This window comes from Helianthus annuus, chromosome 12 (assembly GCF_002127325.2).
Source record: "Helianthus annuus cultivar XRQ/B chromosome 12, HanXRQr2.0-SUNRISE, whole genome shotgun sequence".
Classification (NCBI taxonomy): domain Eukaryota; kingdom Viridiplantae; phylum Streptophyta; class Magnoliopsida; order Asterales; family Asteraceae; genus Helianthus; species Helianthus annuus.
The window spans coordinates 11,759,371-11,779,265 of record NC_035444.2 but is presented as its reverse complement, the minus strand read 5'-3'; the positions used below and the strand labels follow the sequence as shown (position 1 = coordinate 11,779,265).

Here is a 19,895-nt window from a genome sequence, read left to right as displayed (position 1 = left end):
GGTTGTGTTTTGTGTCGTTTAAAACGGGGTAGAAGTAAAGTTGTTTACGTCTTACACTTCTTAGAACCTACATTAACTTTGCTATTGGTGAGATTTGTTGAGTATGATAATGACTACCAAAAACATATCCATATGCGCCAACACCACTCACAACCATTGTTGGTTGGCATCCTTACTAATTGTCACCCACATTACAACCAGCATCGTCACTGCATCCTTTACCGACACCCCCTCCATTGACGCCACCCCCGTTGCCGCCACCAGCACCACCATCATCGCCCACACCACCCCAACTAGTCATTAAGCCGCCACCACCACCACCGTTGTTGCTACCACAACCACTCTCGTCACTAGTACCACCAACGACATGTCACGGTTACCCTCGCCATTGTCACCACCACCACCATTGTCGCCTTCGCCACCGCTGTTGTCCTCATCGTCACCATCGCCACTAGGGATAACAAACGAACCCGACCCGACGGGCAAACCTGAAATCCAAAACATTCGGGACGAGTATTCGGGTATGAAATTAGTTTTAAAAATTTTGACGAGCACATGACGGATATGGTATTAGGTAATACATGTCTGACTACCTGAAACTATACACCCTTCATCCGAACCATGTACCCTAAACATTTTAACTTTAATTTCCCTTAAGACCATTGTCTAGCAGTGCTTCATTTTTGTGGCTTTGCTATGAGAAAAATGATTTCATCTAGATATGTATTTCATGATATTATTTGTATTTTGTATGCTAAGAATTATAAACTTATCATTTGAGATTTATATCATCATAAATATTACATGTATCCGCCACTTTCAAGCGCTTAACGGCTGATGTGGAAGGTGACGCTAAGCCATGACGCAGTCTTATAACTAGGGGTGCAAACGAGTCGAGCGGCTCGAAAAAAAGCTCGAAACGAGTTGAGCCTTATCGAGCCCGATCCTAGCTTGAGCCTAAAACAAAGCTTGTTTATTTATCAAGCCCAAGCTCGAGCCTGCCATGTGAAGCTCGTCAGGCTCGTCGAGCCTTATCGAGCTTAGTGGAATATTAGTTTTTATTAATATTTAATAACATTTACCCTTTATTTAAAGTTGTCTAGTAAACGAGCCGAGCCGAGCTTATTTAAACTTGTTTACGAGCCAAGCCCGAACCTAAAAATAAGCTTGTTTAGTAAACGAGCCCGAACCCGACCTTAACTTATCGAGCTTGCGAGCGTGGACGAGTCTATTATTTATATTATTTTTATTTAATATATTAATTAAAATATAGTAAACGAGCCGAGCCCCGAACTGAGCTTTAGAAATTACCAACAAGCTGAACTCGAGTTTTGAAAACAAAGCTTGAACAAAGCCGGGCTCGGGCTCAGCGCGACTCAGCTCATTTGCACCCCTGCTTGTAACACATAAGGGTTAACACAAGTTAGTTTCTTGAAAAGGGAACGCGAATATATGACAAAGGCAGAACCTTTTGGGTGGTGTTCAGTTGAACTCATATCCTTCGGCCTTGGCTGAAGAAGCAAACACTCTAAACCATCCACCCAAATGAACATCCAAATCCACCCAACCGCCAATTTCACACTCTCTTCTCGTAACCCCCGCATCTTCTTCCTCCCTCAATTCCCCCCAAACCCACAAAAGATCCCCAAACATACTTACACCACCAAACCCCTGTTCAAAACCCTCATCAAATGCTCACAAACCAGTGATTCTGACCCACCAAAATGGGAGAAACTGCTGCCAAAAAATATTATCTCAGCTGACAAGATCCTCAGGTCCATTGCAGGGGCAACTTCTAGCCCAATTTGCCAGTTCATATCCTCACCCACCACTTTCTTGCACTCTGTTGATCCCAGAATCAAATTGGTAACTTTTGTAATTGTTTCTTGAAGTATCTTGTTTGGAAATTGTGGGTTTTTTGCTAGATTGAAATGGGTTTGGGTAAAGATTGGATTTTTATTGATTGGGTTGTATGGTGTTTGTTGAATTGGTTTAAGTGTGTTCTTCTGAAACCTAGTTTTATTGTTTTTATGGGTTTGTTCTTTGTATCTTAAATCTGGGTTTTATAGAGTAATAGTAACTTTAGGGGTGTTACTCGTGTAGGGTTGCCGGGTGAATCATTGAACCCAAACACTCCCCATATGTATGTGTGTGTGTCGAAGACATTTAACCCGTTTATCAAAACGAGTTAAACATGTTGACAGGTTGTAAAAGAGTTGTAATCAAGTTGCAAACATGTTAAATGGGTCATGAACAGGGTGTAATAAATGGGTTGACGTGTTTAGTTGAAGAGGTTGATTGTCGACCTATGTATTTAATCGGGTTGGGTTAAACAAGTCAACCGAATACGGCCCGTTTAAGTCATCGTCGTCGTCATCCTCGTCATCCTCGTCATCCTTGTCGGCGTCATCCTCGTCGTCGTCGTCCTCATCCTCATCGCCGCCGTCGTCCTCATCTTCTTCGTCATCCTCGTCGTCGTCGTCGTCGTCATCATTCCCACCAATAGCAAAGCAAAGGTAAGGTCTGAGGAGGGTAAGATGTAGACAACCTTACCTCTACCCGTAGGAACAGAGAGGCTGCTTCCAGACTCCAGTGAGACCCCCGGCTCTTGATAGTAGTTTTGCATCAAGCCTTGGACATAAGGCACATAACATTCAGCAATCGGGACAAAGACCGATTAGTGCATGTACCCTTTTGTCTTTCAGCTATCAACGCCACCACATGATGCATTATTAACCGTCCTCAGCTTTTAAGGTTATTTTCACGAAATTAGTAAAATAACATTAAAATTAGTGCACTTTCACTTTTGCCCCCCCCCCCTCTGGGGCCCACACATATATACATTATATGCATACCGCAAGCGGGGCGTAATACGGCCCATTTAAGTAAACGGGATAGACATGATAACCCAAAACATGATTATATTCGTGTCAGGTTTTGGGTCGTGTCCGGAATTGCCATCCCTGAGTCCCTGAGTAGCGTAATCTAACTCAATACTTTAAAATGTTCATGTGTATGTTTGGTACATTTCTTCAATAGTTCTGAGATTATTGATTCTTGTAGAAAACAATTCAGAGCCATTTCAGCTTCATTAGTGTTAGAAGATAAACATTTGTAAAGATTTATATTAGTTTTCTACTTGACAGTTGACATTTAAGTGTGATGCAATTTCAAAAAATATGCATTAACCGTCATATTCACCGATATTTGGCTTTTTTTAGCCAGTTTCATATAATAGTGCAACTTAATTTCCACATTTATCGATTTCTACATCTCACTTGTGCAGGCATGGCTTCTGGTTCTAGTTGTTATCCCCGCAAGAACACATATATACATGCGATTCGGATTAATCACGTTTCTGGCCTCATTGTCTGTATGGATACTGCCAAGACAAGTTTGGGTGGTACGTATCATCAATTTTCTTTATCACTCATCTATTTTCTTTATCAATTGTCTTTTTGAAGATAGTAATTCACTAATGCAGGGGAGCTCTCAAATATTGTTTGTAGGATCAATTGGGAAGAACCACTCTATTATCTGGGATTTTGTTCTTAATGGTGGGGCTCGGTGCAGATAGTGTTCCAATGGTGGTTCAGTCGAGAACTCCACCGCCATCGATGATGGGCTTGCCGAATATTCCACCGTCTTTTGATGGTTATTCGTATCTACTGTTCAAATTAGGACCGTTGCAGCTTACGAGAAAAGGGTTGTCTCTGGCGAGTACAACAGCTTGCTTAACTTTTTCTGTAAGCTTTTTTTTATTTATTAATTTTAGAGTTAAATGCCATTTTAGTCCCTGTGGTTTGGGCCATTTTGCCAGTTTAGTCCAAAGGTTTCATTTTTAACCTGTGGGTCCAAAAAGGTTTCACCGTTGCCATTTTAGTCCACTATTTTAGTCCACTGGGTTAACTCCACCCATTTTTTCTGTTAACGAGAAGACCAATTCGGTCATTTTATATGGCTGAATTGCCCTTTTAGTTAACAGAATTACATACAAAATTACCGAATTGGCCTTCTCGTTAACAGAAAAAATGGATGAAGTTAACCCAGTGGACTAAAATGGCAACTGTGAAACCTTTTTGGACCCACAGGTTAAAAATGAAACCTTTGGACTAAACTGGCAAAATGGTCCAAACCACAGGGACTAAAATGGCATTTAACTCTTATTTTTATGTCAAAATTGTTTATAATCATATGTTTAAGCTCAAATTTAGGTGGTTATACGAGTTGTCTTATATGTGATATGAATGTTGTTTTAACTTTTGTTGTAGATTTTTCAAAGCGCAAGTCTTTGCTTGACAACGACTACACCAGAACAACTCGCGTTTGCTCTACAATGGTTTATGAAGCCTTTGGCATATGTTGGTGTCCCGGTGGCTGAAGTTATTCTTACTCTTCTACTGTCATTAAGATTTATCAACCTAGTATTCGATGAGGTGAGTGGGCTTAGTAGTTCGTTCCTTAATGTTAGAGGTGTAAATGAGCCGAGCCGAGCTTGAGCCCCACTAAGTTCGAGCTCCGCTCGTTTCAATCATGTCTAAAGCTCGAATTTGGCTTGTGAATAATTTACAAGCACGAGCTCAGATTGTTCATTATTTATCTAGTAAAATGCCAAAATGGTCCCTGAGGTTTGGTCACTTTTGCCACTTTAGTCCAAAACTCAAACCTTTTGAATCTGGGTCCCTGTGGTTTCAATTATGTTGCCATTTTCATCCAAAATCAAAATCTGGTCAAATTTTTCAGTTAACATCCAGTTTTTTTTGTCTTTTTCCTCTTTTTTAATGAAGGGTAAAATAGTCAATTTTTTTTTAATATGTTATAATAAACCGTTAAAAGACCATTTTGCCCTTCATTAAAAGGGAGAAAAAAGACAAAAAAAACTGGATGTTAACTGAAAAATCATACCAAATTTTGATTTTGGATGAAAATGACAACAAAATTGAAACCACGGGGACCCAAATTCAAAAGGTTTGAGTTTTGGACTAAAATGACCAAACTTCAGGGACCATTTTGACAGTTTACTCTTTCTTTTTTGTATTTTTAGTCACTTTTTATACATAAATTACACTTATATAACATAAGACATGTCATTCGACTCATTTATTTAATCTAAATCATTGTTATATGTATATAGTAATACTTAAACAATTTCTTTTTATCCCTTTTTTTAGTTTATAAGTTATTAATGTGCTAGATCTGATTACCGAAACTATTTATTCACAAAAATAATCCACCATTTTTTGACAAAGCGATTTAGGGGGGGGGGGGGGGTATACATTCGAATACAATTCAGATTGGACCTTTACCTTTTTAGTTTAATTCTTTAGCTTATTCCATTTGACCCGTTAAGAGTTAAAAAACCATAAATCGACCCTATTTGTAAAATTTTCATCTCTAGTTAGTTGAGGTATGAGAGAAAGAAAAGTTGACTCATACTATGTGTCGTAATGTTCTCATTGTAGGTACGGATTGTGGCATTGGGGATTGTATCCCGGAGGATAAATTGGAAACACTTGGCTACAATGGAGACCGTTGATGGTAAGTAAATCTACTACTCAATCAATCTTAAGAACACCCGTGACATTCTCTTCAGTTTCATCATCGTACTCAGTAAATCCCACCAATAGCAAAGCTAAGGTAGGGTCTGAGGAGGGTAAGATGTAGACAGCCTTACCTCTACCCCCCACAGGAATAAAGAGGCTGCTTCCAGTGAAACCCCCAGCTCGATAGTAGTTTTGCATCCAGTTAACACTCAACAATCAGGACAAAGGCCGATTAGTGCATGTACCAATTTGTCTTTCGGCTATCAACGCCACCAAATGGCACATGATTAACCGTCCGCCGTTTTTAACGTTATTTTCGCGAAATTAATAAAATAACGTTAAAACTAGTGAAATTAATAAAATAACATTCTCTTCAGTTTAAAAACAGTAATATTTATTTATTTGCATCAAGTTGTGGGTTAAAAAAATCACCCAATTTTGTTTAAATTATGTCGTCTGGAACTGCAGTTTTCTTTACATACATCCGTCGGATCTTCAAAAATATATTTAATCACGCAGAGCAGATAACACAGGTTTGAGATATTTGTCACTTAATCGAAAAGCAAACATTGTTCTTATGAAACTATGGATTTATTTACGTAATTTCGTGTGGCATTTTACAGGCGATGACCGTGAGAGGGTTCCGGGGAGACAGCAGCTCCCACAAGATTTACTTCTCATCGTCGTCTTCTGCGCCAATTCCAAACATGGTATCACTTGTGACACTCGTTGGACTTATAGGTGCTGCCGCTTTGTCGGAGTATATACTTATTTGAGGCTAAACGGTAGTATGATCAATTCATTCTCGGTTAAAGATTATTTAGAAGTATAGTCGGGCCGGGTCGACTTGTTTCATATTTGTTTTGGTTCATTTCGGTTCTAATCGAAGTTGAAGTCGGTAGATTTAAAGCGCATTCGCTTTCGTTTATATCAAGTTTATTCAAAATAGCATAATGAAAACAGAAAAATGTCAACTTTAAAGTAATCCAGTTGATTCTTATGCTTGTCACTTAACCCGGACCCGTGTAACCCATTTATCTAAAACGGGTTAAAGGGGTTACAAGTTGACTTGTATATTTTATTTATATTATATGACCTGTATACTTTTATTTAAAGTTTTAAACAGGTTGACGGGTTGCTCTGTTTATATACAATCCAATCCGTACACTTTACCGTTTGTTAAACGGTTCAAGCGCGATAACCTGTTTATTAAACGGGTTATAGGAAACATGATTTATCCATGTGATATAACACATTTTCAAGTAAAATAATAAACAAAAAATAGTGAAAGCCAAATAACATTCTTGACGAAGAGGGATGTGACAACGAATCTATATAACGGATTATTATAGTGATATGTCGTCGGATATCATGCAAGACTCAACTATATGTGGCCCCACCCAATTTATTTTGTTTCTAGAATTTTGAAAGTGTTTTTTTTTATGTTAAAAATATGTTTCAAGTTCAGTGGTTCTAACTTTTTAGTTTTGTATTTTGACTTTGAAAATTGTACACTTTGTGCAAGTCTTTTCATGTTTTAGTTTTATATATTTTTTGTTTTCAACATTTTTCTTATATGTTTAATAGTTGTATGAACTGTTTAATGTTTTATTTTGTTTAAGTTTAATTCAATCAAATTTTGCTTTCAAAGCCTTTATAAACTTTTATATATGTTTATTTTTTTTTTGAAGTCTAAAACGTATTATTATATATTAACAGTAACAAAACAGAGAAAGCAATGCATTAAACTCTGCTAACATAAGTCATTTAAAAACCTCAATTTTTTCGCAATGCATAAACTTTTACTAACCCTATATACTTGAGAAAAAGCCCTCATTGTGAGTGCTCTTGTGAAGATGATAAATAAAATTTAGAGTTAACTGTTATTTTCGTCCCTGTGGTTTGTTTATTTTTGTCATTTCAGACCAATTTTTAAAAATGCACCAGTTTCCTCCCTGACATACTGGAAACGTACCACTTCAGTCCAGTAACTAAAACCCAGTTAAGTCAGACAAGTTAAATGAAGGGTATTATTGTCAATTCATAAATAAGCTGAAAATAAAAGATATATGAATTGATGATAATACCCTTCATTTAACCTGTCTGACTTAACTGGGTTTTAATTTTTGGACTGAAGTGGCACGTTTCCAGTATGTCAGGGAGGAAACTAGTGCATTTTTGAAAATTGACCTGAAATGGTAAAGGTGAACAAACCACAGAGACGAAAATGACAGTTTAACTCTAAAATTTAAGAAAACATAAATATAAAAGGACCTTAGAGCATTCACATCTCATTCTCCCTATCTATCTTCATAATTTAACTAAAAACACATTTTTCTCAAAAAAATATGAGTGAGTAAACTGCCATTTTGGTGCCTGTGGTTTGGGCAGTTTTGCCATTTTAGTCCAAATCTCAAACCTTTTAAATCTGGGTCCCTGTGGTTTGCATTTTGTTGCCATTTTAGTCCAAAACTCAAAATTTCTCATTTTTGACTGTTTTAAGGCCCCTTTTTTGTCTTTATCTGCAGGGGTAATTTGGTCATTTAATTTTTATTAAAGCAATTTATTTATTACAAAACCCACATAATATAAATACCCCTATCCCAATTACATCAAAACCCTAAAATTAACTTCAGCCGACAACAATCAGACGACGATAGACAATCAGGAAGATGGAGGTCCGATACAGGAAGATGGAGGTGGTGGTCGCCGGAGATGTTGCAGGTTACCAGTGAAGTTCAGAGACGATGATGATGACGATGAAAAAGACTGATGATGGACGCAACAGTTGCCGGAGAATGCGGTGGTCGGAGTGGTGATTATGATGGAGCGACGGTGAAGATGATGGTGGCCGGAGGACTCGTCAGAGAAGATGAAAATAGATGGTATGGAAGTTGCAGGTTAACGAGATCAACGAAGACGGTGATGATGAACGTTGAAGATGAAGAATTCGGAGATGAAAGTTGAAGATCAACGAAGACCTAGCGTTGTTTGAGGTGGTTCTTGAAGTTGACGGCGACGTTATGACGGATCTGGTCGTCGGAGAGGGCTTTCTCGGTGGTGGTTAGTGTATTGCGAAGATGGTGGTCAGTGGAGTGGGGTGGTGTTTGATGGTTGATGAAGATGGTTTCTGGGGGCGGTGGTGGTAGATGGGGGCGGTGGTGGCTGGTGTTTGCTGCTGGTGGTGTAGAGAGATGGGGGCGGTGGTGGCAGCCGCAATCACCGGAGTTCTTTCTTTCCGACAGGGTTCCGGTAAACTCCTCCTACCACTCTCGTTGCTTTTGATGTTTTTTTTTTTTAAATTTCAAGTGTTAATGGCAGCCAAGACATGAGGGTTTGTGGTTTAGGAGGGTTTGGGTCTGAATTTTGAAGAAGATGATGGTTTGCCACTGTGGTGCTGCCACTCATCTCCGTCGATTTCTACCGTGGATTTGAGATGATGAAACTGAAATTGATGAGATAATGGAGTGGATTACAGATGTGTTGCGTGAATTTGTGTGTGAATTAATGGAGAGATTGATGAAATGGTGTTTAGAGAGAGAGGAAGTGCAGAGATTTTGGTGGTGGTGGTGGTATTTATATTATGTGGGTTTTTTAATAAATAAATTGCTCTAATGAAAATTAAATGACCAAATTACCCTTGCAGATAAAGAGAAAAAAGGGGCCTTAAAACAATAAAAAATGAGAGATTTTGAGTTTTGGACTAAAATGGCAACAAAATGCAAACCACAAGGACCCAGATTTAAAAAGTTTGAGATTTAGACTAAAATGGCAAAACTGCCCAAACCACAGGGACCAAAATGGCAGTTTACTCAAAAAATATTTATTTTTTTAAAACCACACACATCCAGTTCTCTATCTCTATCCTTATCTTACTCATAAAACTTCTTATATAATTTTTTTCTCACAAGTAATTATAAAGACTTGGATTTGAGTAACTAAATATTGAGATTTACTTTTGTTTTCTCTATATTGTTTTTTATTTTAAAGAATAAAATGGAGCGATGTTTTGTGGTATGATTTCCTTAAATCATTCTCTAAAATCTAGAGATATTTTATATAGAGGATGAGAGGTGAATGCTATTACAGATATAACAACTACAAATTCACAATTAACGCAAAACTATCAAAGTTATGAATTAAAAAAATCAAGACTTTAAAAGTATCTCTCTCTATAAATGTTGATCTTTTCGATAAAAAAAAGACGTTGACTTAAACAAAAAATATCTACACCAACAAAGAAGAAACAAAGAAATATAATATGTGTTTTAAAAAGTTAGGTTAGACCAAGCGTAGTGAATCACGTTTAGGACGTAGCCACCCCTCACATCGGAGTAGGCTGGAACCCAGTGGCGAAGCTTGAAAAAAAAGTTCGGGGGGTCGGAAGGTAACGGACCTAAAAAAAATTTCTATCGCGTAGTTTCGAGGTGTATGTTCGGGTCGGACGTCGGTGATTCGGGTCGGGTTGGGTCAAACATTAATATCAAATAAAAAACGTTTTCAAACATTAAAAAAGAAGTTATCATTTTATTCTTCCTCATAGCATAATCTAATAACAAAACAAGTTAATAAATCATCCTAAATTTCAAACTCTAATTTCTATCTAAATCAAATCACAACAAGATTAAACAAATAAAATTAGACATAGTTACAGAAAGATTCAACAAGTTTAGAGAAAAAATTCGGACCAACTTCACCCCTAATTTCAACCTAAATCACATAAATTGCAACCCTAAATTAAACCTAATGATAAAAAACACATACCATTAACCTTATGAAGATTGAAGAAGTCGAACAAGAGTACAAGACTACAACAATGAGCAACGTTTTGGCTTCTGTTCTGGAACAAGAAGCTGAAGTCGAACAGTTCTAAACCTACGTTTTCCCCCCTTTTGCAGTTCTGGCTTATGGCTTATGTTCTTCCGGTCGATGTCCCAAACTAAACGAAATTGGGTTTTTTATAGGGTGGGCTTTTAAATTGGGCTATATAATGATTTGATTTTGGTTATATAGTATACATTCTAGTATTCTACCAAATATTTGGACTATAATATTTGGGTTAATTAAATATTTTATTTGGGCTATATAAATAAAAAAAATTAAAACTGGGGGTCGAAAACGTATATATCTATTTTTTTTTAAAACCGGGGGGGGGGGTCGAAAATGTATATACCTACAAAATCCTGTACGAAACGTACATATATAACACTACTGATTGAAAAGTTCGGGGGGTCGGGCGCCCCTCCCCGCCCCTTAAATCCTGCGCCCCTGCTGGAACCACGTCGGACTCTCCGCCACATCATCAAGAATCTGCCCTTCATGCGTGGTTGGAACCACGCCTTCTCATGCCCCACGGGTGCGGTGCTTATAGCCCATCCATATCAGAAACTTGCAAAAGTCACGCCACATCGTTGCCTAATCAGATAGACCCACACCATTTGGCATGGACCACTACGTTTGGTCTTTGAGTTTCAAATTTCTAGTAAAATAGAACTTCAATTTTTAGCAGTGAATGCAAACAAAAGTATCAAAATACGTGCTTGTTATAAGAAGAGAGTATTTAACTCCTTGTCATCCATCATCCGTGACCTACATATTTAAATGAATTAAAAAGAAGATATGAAACTTGGTACTCAACTGCTTATAACAAAAAGAAAAGCATTCAAGAACTCAACCCCACTTTAACAACTACTAGACCGACAAACGGTTAAAAATAGGGACCAACTTTGTAAATAATATCTACAAGACAATATCAATATTTTTTACCAAACAACTTATACGCTTTATACTCAAAAAAAAAAAAAAAATTATGAAAATCCATTAGACTATCCGTACTCGTTACAATTCTGGGCGTTTTTGTCTTCTTCCACGCCCCAAAACGCCAGCGAGCCCGCCCCCATGGGCGTTTTCTTTACTAAAATTTGTTTTGGCGTTGTATTTTCCACGCCCATGTTCAAAAGTTTTGGCCAATCAGTGATGTTCTACTTTTTTTTGTCCAATAAAGATTTTTGATGTTTTTTATTTCATTTGATTTACACCCATTTTTTAACATAATGCCCACATCCTCACTACACCCATTTTAGAAAAACGCCCCATTGCTGACTAGGCTGCCACATGACACACAACGCTTAAGGGTGGGACGTTATTCACCCCAACGACTACGCATAGTCTTATAATTCAATTATTTAAAAATCAAAATAAGGTACAATTTAATTCAAATTATTGAGTTTATATGAATAAATGTTCCTAAACAAACAACCATACACAATATGATATTATCAAAGCCATTAATAAGGTTTCAAGAATAAAAAAATAAGTTTAAATAAAAAAGTTCTATCAAAAATTAAGAAAACAATTAATCTAGGAAACAAAAATATTTAAAATGAAATTAATCAACCGATTTGATTCAAAAAATTAAACCGACTTTACATAGAAAACCATAACTTAAACACTTGTACATATTGTTTTAATTATCCCATTCACAACTTTGAAGCCTTCATATCATTTACTACGTTTCTTTACTTAAAACTGGTTCTGTATAGATTTCATACGCATTTTAGAGCATTCATATCTCTTCCTTCATCTCTATTTCTATAATTATACTAAAAATAACTACATTTTTTTCTTTTCTTTTCAATTTAATAATTTTTTACACCAGATTTCATTACATTTTCTCTCTTTTCCACTCATAACCACTTTCAAAAACTATTAAAAAAATTAAGAGAGGTGAACAATATCACCTCAAATATACATACATATACGCAATAATATTTTCTCTCTTTTTAACTCACAAACGCGCTTAGAGCCACTTTTTTTAAAATATGCATAACCCAAGAGAATGAGATATAAATGCTCTTAAAACTCATCCAAGAATCCAATCAATAGGTAAAATTTCCACTGCGGACGCTTTACGAACGAGAGGGATTTCGGTTGGTGAAGGCTTGTGCCCTCTGTGCCGGTCGGAAGAGGAGACTTCTGTCCACCTGTTCACTTCTTGTCTGGTTGCTTCGGTTCTATGGCAGAAGGTGAGTTCCTGGTGCCGTATTCCCCCTATTTACGCTTTCTCGGTCCGTGACTTGCTGGATGTTCACAAAACTGGTTCTCACAAGGCTGAAGCAAAGAATATGATTCAGGGCATCATTCGGGTAGCCTGTTGGAGTATTTGGTTGGCGCGTAACAATGCTATTTTTTCGGGAAAAGAGGTTAAGGTAGAAGAGATATTTAGCGAAGTTAGATCTTGGGGGTTTTTATGGTATAAACATAGAATCAGGAACAACCCGATCTCGTGGTCGGATTGGTGTAATTTTGTAATTATTTAGTGTTGTTTTGGTTCCCGGCTCGGTCTTCGAGCTTGGGTGTTTTGTGAATGAAGTTAACCTTTCAAAAAAAAAAAAAAAGGGTAAAATTTCCAATTATACAACTTTAAATTCATCAGGATAAATTTCATTTAACACAAACATATACATACACATGAAAACTGATAAAATCAAGACACAAAATGAGCATTCATGAACATATACATATTCCAGATTCACAAACACTTACCCATAAACAACATGATTATACTTATCTTTAATCCACCTGAAACTCTTCCTAAAAGACCCTTTAAGTTTCCCCTCAACAGAGTACACTTTATACCCTGCAACTCTCTTCTTCCTCTGAAACTCTGGGTCGCTAAAACTCCATTGTTTCGTCGCTAATCCGTTCACCGACTTCCCTTTCTTCAATTTCAAATCATTCGCAACCACAATATCCATATTATTTTGTGGGGTTTTGTAAGAAGAACCATACGAAACACTTAAAGATCTGAAATTATGAGGTGGGTTGTGCTCAAAATCGGATCTTTTTGGGTCAATTTCTCCATTGTATTGCTCTAATTGCATGTCTTTTGATCTGAAATTGGACATGGGGTTGTGGGAAATGGAGAGAATTTGGGGGTTTTGAAGAGAGTCTTATTGGGAGGGTTGTAACTTGTAAATAGTCAACACAGTTGCAAACATTGATACATGTGAATGTGATATAATATTATAATGAAATTGGTTTAGTATGACTATGATGTGTTTTGTTAGGTCATGTACCAATGTTTTTGGTCAAAATATCTTTTGAGAAATTGAAATGTAACTAATTATTTTAATGGGACATTTAGTGGTTTTAATGGATATTTAATGTTGGTAGAGTTTTCAACAATTGTGATAGATTTTTAGGGAAAATGACGTCTTTCGATAAAAAAAATCATGGATGGTTAGATCTGTCGGTCAACTTCTAGAAAAAAAGAAATACGTTATTTATAATATACGTTGTTGATCTTTATGTAGACGATGTTAGTTATCCTTAGATGAAACTGCTATTGTGAATTCATCAGTGACAAGTCATTGATAATTTGTCGATGAGGTCCAGTGTTGTTTTGACTTTGAAGTGGACGTTGGTGAGGTGATCTCTCAACAAACCATGACGGTGCTATTGTTCTGATTGTGAAGTGGACGTAAGTGAGGTGATCCTTCACAAACCCTATTGGTGATCTATTAGTGAAGCCTTCGATCACGTATATTCTCCAAAGGATTTGTGACAGGTCCTACCTTCACCGAGAGATCACCTACAGACCCTGTCCATTGATAAAGACGTCTTATTTGTAGTGTTGAATTTTGACGGGTTTTTCACATTAGATTTAAAAGTTATTTGTTATGACACGCTTGCTATGCCTGTTCATGATACTTCTAGGATTAAGGTTGAATATACCTCAAGAGGTGTATTCTTCTAGGATTAAGGTTGAATATACATGATTTGTTGTAACTAGAGATGAGGAGAGTAGATGGGGTGGTGACAGATAGAGGGTGAGCACAGATCGCTTCAAGCATGTATATATGCAAGAAAGGCCATGTGTGCTCACTCTCTTCTGTCACCACTTTTTACCTTTATAGTTTCGATGATCATGTGTAGATGGAAGATTCATATTTCTTGTTTGCAGCTATAGAAAGAAACCCTAGCTAGTTTGCACAAAGCTTTCCTTAATCAGACAAAACAGTATATATATGTGGTACTCATGTACCATCACATTGGAACATCATTATTTTGTGCATGATTTGATGTGAGTAACAAGTAGAGGTATGTCTCCCTTATATAGAATCTTGAAACTTACTTTCCATGCCCTTCACCTTCAGTGTACATGTAGCTTTATCTCCATTCCAAGAATATTACTATCATTATTCAAGAATCAGCATATGTTCCTACTGATTGTTTCATACAAATCATGTCTTTTGATTGTATGATAACCTCTCAAGATAACTCAACTAATATGAATTAATTAAGAACATACAAATGATTTCTCATATATGTTTTTTTTTACCAATGATGTGTTGGTTGATGAATCCACTGAACATGTTTGACATATCATTTTAGAATTCTAGATTAATAAGGATTTGACGTAGCATTTTTCTATTTATCCCGTATTGTACGTAAGTATCCAGGGGCGAAGTATAGAGGGGGGGGGGGCGCCAGACCCCCTGAACTTTTCGCTCAGTAGTGTTATATATGTAGTTTTCGTATAGAAAATTTTAGGTATATACGTTTTCGACCCCCTGGTTCTATAGAAAACTTTAGGTATATACATTTGTCGACCCCTCGTCATTCGGGTCAAGCTTAGCCACTGTATATATCTCATTAGATATTAACATACAAACCTTTAAAAGCGACATAACTTTGTTGGGCAAGTGCCAACACCATGACTACATAAATTAAAAACAAATGTATTTGCGACATGCTATATGTAAGTACACATACACAAAAAAATAGTTAAGATAGATTATAACTTATTGAGTTGAAGAACCCATGCATGTATGTGTCGATGTGTGTATGGTAAGAGCCAATGGTTGGTTCCTAATCATCTTTAATTAGAAATAAAGAAAAAGAAGTCAAAAAGGAGTGAAGGAATATATATGGTGATGAAAGAAACAATCAATCAAAACTCAACACACTTAAGTAATTTGGGCACTAAAGTAACCTAAACCTAACGTATATATGCTTTATGCAATAATGCAATATTAATGATGCTTAATCTTAGTTGAAAAGTTTGGCTTTACCGCCTTTATAGTAAAGGTGTTAAGGTTAATCCTCAAATCATATTGATCATACTTGTTCCAAATTATAAAGACCTATTATAGATGCCCTAGTTTCAATGTCAATCATATCACTAGAGCATCTCCGGTCCACCATCTCATGGGACCCCTCTTTCTTCACGGAATGGCGAAACCAGAAGATTTAGTCGGGTGTTACAACCAAAAGGTCTAACTCATGTGGTTTTTAAAACGTTAGACTTTATATATGAAAATTCAAAAATTATGGTGACCAGGGGGTCAGTGGACCCTTTTGACCCCCTGGTTCCACCCTTGCCTTCACATCGGTTCCTTCCCACCAATGCCTACCCCCTCGTAGTTCCCTTCACATATGGTACGTGGAGATGAACCTTACGCATGGGAGATTACACTGGCGTCCGTCTTCTCTCTGCCATGTTGGATCCATGAAGGGCATGCTAGTTTGTGACCTCGGTGATGGAGATGGTCTTAAGAACATTACCTGTGTACTCTACGCTTTCAAAAGCTTTATCCACTTAATTATTATCCAAAGATAGGAGATTAGGGTGGATGGTTATCAATTCCATGTTTGCAAAAAAGCAGAAAGATACAGTAACAATCCACAATGGTAATATGCCTTAATGGGTGCCCAATGAAAACTTTCTTTTCTCCTTGATTGACCTAATGGCTAATGGTGGATGATATTCCTTTCTGCCATATTCTCATCCACTTTTGCAACATGTTAGACGTGTAGCTTCCCAAGTGCTCCACTTGATCATATGGGAATGATCTTTTTATCTTGCTACGTACATGCACCCCAACCATGAAATTTTATATGTGAGATTCTATTTTTTTTTTGGAAAACTACTAAAATGTTGTTTGACCAACTTGATTTATCAAAATGTCACCCTCATGCGTTCTTAGAATGAGGCTTCAACCATGGGATATGTCGATACACACATGTGAAGAATATTTGATGAGTCGGCGGTCGGCGCATCAAAGCCAAAAAGGTGGCTGATGCGTCCGTCTTATGGCTTTGCTGACTCCTCGTTGTGGCTAGGTTGACACCTCGTTTACCTTGGATTGATTACTCGTTTTTTTCTGTATGACTTTTTAATTTTATTAAATTTACATACCATATTTTTTTGTCGAGTCTATAAATAGGCAACCTTATTGTTTGGTGACTTGAGATGTTTTCTTCCAACATGAACGGAAAAATAGTCGTTTTGTTTTTCAACATAAATGAAAAATCTCATATACTTCTATTTTCATATGATGTTGGTTCCATAAGTTTTAGAAAAACTTCATATGGAAATAGAAGTATAAGGGATTTTTCATTTACGTTGAAAAACAAAATGACTATTTTTTTATTCATGTTGGAAGAAAACGTCTCAAGCCACCAAACAACAAGGTTGCCTATTTATAGACTTGACAAAATAATATGGTATTTAAATTTAATAAAATTAAAAAGTCATACAGAAAAAAACTGAGTAGTCAGCCCAAGGTAAACAAGGGGTCAGCCTAGCCACAATGAGGAGTCAGCCTAGCCACAAAAAAGAGTCAGCCAAGCCATAAGACGGACACATCAGTCACCTTTTTGGCTTTGATGCGCTGGCCGTCGACTCTTCAAATATTCTGGACACATGTCGTTGTACCATTCATCGACGCATCCCATGGTTGAATCCCCATTTCAAGGACGCACAATGGTGACATTTTGGTAAATCACCTTTTTTGCTTTGATGCGCTGGCCGTCGACTCTTCAAATTACTCTATTAGTGCAAAATCACGATTTTTTTTACATTTAACAATTAAACGTTATTCTTAAGTAGTAGAGAAAATTCAAAAAAAAAAAAACTTTTCTTTTTCACTTATTACGTTAAGGGTATTTTGTATGTTATGACTTATTTGTATTTGATCTTTTTTACACTATGTTTGCAAACACATTGTTTAGAATTTTTATCGTATTGTTTTTGGATATTTGTATCTTTATTTTGTTTAGTTCGAATAAGTTACGTTGAATATATATTTTTTCTATTTGGTTTGGATATTTATCTTTAGTATGATTTGTATATGTTAATTTAAATTTGAATATAACGTCTACATAAAACAAATAGAAAATAATATAAAACTATAAAAATAGTAAAAATATCTGAACAAAATTAGCAGCAAAACATGTAGCAAACGCCTAAAAATTGTTGCGATAATCTTTCAAAGATATGTAGCTTGATTCCTAGTAAAATTCATAGCAATGTAGCGTAAAAATCATAGCAAACATTTTCGTAGCCAAAGTTTTATGGCAAACATTTTTGTAACAAAATTCATAACAAAAATAGCAACAACCGTTTTTGTAGCTAAAAGTGTCGCAAATTAAATTTCGTAGCAAACTAAATTAGTAACGAGAGATGTAAGTACGAACCATTTCCATATGTGCGTTCTCTCTCTCTAAATATTTTGTAGTAGAGAGGCCAATGAGAATAAAACGAGCATATTATTAATTGTTTTCATACGACATATTAAAGTGCGTATATATGATTATTGATATATTACAAATGTGTGTATTTGATATTTATAAATTCAGTTGGGTATGTATGAAAATAATTATTCAGTAATTAATAATTACTCTATTAGTGCAAAATCACGATTTTTTTTATTCCAGGAATAAAATACGCGCTTAATAAGTGGGGAAAATCCATCTTTCAGTTCTTAAGTTAAACATATTTTATATGTTAAGACACATTTATACAACAACTTAACCCTACAAACATAAACTCATTTTAAACTGGTATAAAGTTATATGACATTATTTTATTTGACAACAATCGAAATTTCTCCTTCCAATTAAGCAACGTATAACCTCACATTTTCTTCAATTTCCTCCATCATATCAGATCCGCATTTTATTCCTTCAGCTGTTACGTTGCACCAATACTAATAAATTATCACATCAATGCTAATAACACATCAATCCATATAGTGGATACATCTAGTTTTAACTGTTTTTTCTTTTTTTAATTTTTAAAATTTGTTACGGTTTTGATGACTTTGATAGATGGACTGTGTTTTGGACATTGAAGGAAAGTATGTTTCAAGAAAAAAAAATTGTGCAATTGACATAACATCTAATTAACCATAAGTTCCAAGACATTAAGTGGTTCCTATTTTGTGTTAATTAGGCACCCAATATTTTTATGGACTTGATTCTGTGTCACAATTCTGAGCTGACCAGGGGCGGATCTACCCTTCGAGAAGGGGTAACCTCCGTTACCCCTTGACGCTCCGATGGTAATGTAAATTTGGAAAAATTTAACGGGTTTTCGATTTCGTTACCCTTTTTCTTTGAAATGTTGCCCCTATAATAATTTTCTAGATCCGCCACTGAAGCTGACCGTTTTATCTTCACTCGCTAATTACTGACTGATTTTGTATTAGAAAAAGTTAACAGTCTTTTATAAGCTAAAATCACATCAACAAACTTAAAGACGGATCGAGCTTTTTTTCTAAAGGTAAACTTCATACACAACACCACCTCTGAAAAAAAAAAAAAAAAAAAAAAGACGGATCGAGCTCATCATGATCTGTACACAAACCTAACCAATAAACAACACAACCACTAAACTCAACAAACAAACAAAAAAACATGTTTTTTTTTTAAATTATTAAAGCTGACAACATCAATGAGCAACCAAAAACCCTAATAACTTGCCACCTGAAAACCCTAAACTCAATGAAGTCAAACAAGCAACTGATTTACAATGAGCCGCCACCTTTGCATTGTGATCTTATGCAACTAATTGAAACACAAACATCACACACAACATACCACTGTCTGATGATCAACTAATTAACTGCTAATACCACCTGTGAATGTAAATAAAACAATGAGAAAAAATAGAGACAAAGAAATGAATCATATCAACCATTTATTCTTTCAATGCAATACCATCTTTCCTCTTTTGGAAAGAACAACGACTCACAAATATTTTGGCATGCCAACATTAAACAATTAATATACATAGAAACATGTAGTCATACCACATGGAGAAGATAAGTTCTTCTGATCATATCAATCCGAATACTTTTAGTTTGTTGATTTATGATACTATATAAGAATAATATTCCTAAGTTGACAAGAGTGATAAAGAGCTAGAGCGGGGATGACAGATAGAGAGCGAGCACACATAGCTTCATGCATAAAAAAATAACCATTTGCATGAGGACCATAGGTGCTCACACTCTTCTGTCACCACCCTTTACCTTCATATCATATGTTTGAGGTCCAGGGTTC

General features: G+C 36.1%; 2 protein-coding genes across 4 annotated transcripts; one reads left to right on the top strand and one right to left on the bottom strand.

Moving 5' to 3' along the window:
- The first annotated feature begins 1,441 nt into the window (after positions 1-1,441).
- LOC110894105 (protein ABCI12, chloroplastic) lies at positions 1,442-6,690 on the top strand. 3 transcript variants are annotated; one of them, XM_022141279.2, is made up of 7 exons: positions 1,442-1,866; positions 3,287-3,403; positions 3,510-3,746; positions 4,272-4,436; positions 5,463-5,538; positions 6,012-6,076; positions 6,167-6,690. In XM_022141279.2, exons 1-7 carry the CDS (start codon positions 1,546-1,548, stop codon positions 6,317-6,319), a joined length of 1,134 nt encoding a protein of 377 aa, XP_021996971.1. In that variant the 5' UTR covers positions 1,442-1,545; the 3' UTR covers positions 6,320-6,690. The 3 variants fall into 3 exon arrangements, with proteins under 3 accessions (XP_021996971.1, XP_021996973.1, XP_021996972.1); XM_022141281.2 differs by having other exon boundaries at positions 1,444-1,866; positions 3,485-3,746; XM_022141280.2 differs by lacking the exon at positions 6,012-6,076 and having other exon boundaries at positions 1,446-1,866.
- Positions 6,691-12,197: 5,507 nt separating this feature from the next.
- LOC110894107 lies at positions 12,198-13,558 on the bottom strand. The gene is made up of 2 exons (XM_022141282.2): positions 13,089-13,558; positions 12,198-12,920 (listed from the first exon to the last, which is right to left on the bottom strand). The coding sequence occupies exons 1-2, from the start codon at positions 13,448-13,450 to the stop codon at positions 12,791-12,793; spliced, it is 492 nt and encodes a 163-aa protein (XP_021996974.2). The 5' UTR covers positions 13,451-13,558; the 3' UTR covers positions 12,198-12,790.
- Positions 13,559-19,895: the final 6,337 nt, after the last annotated feature.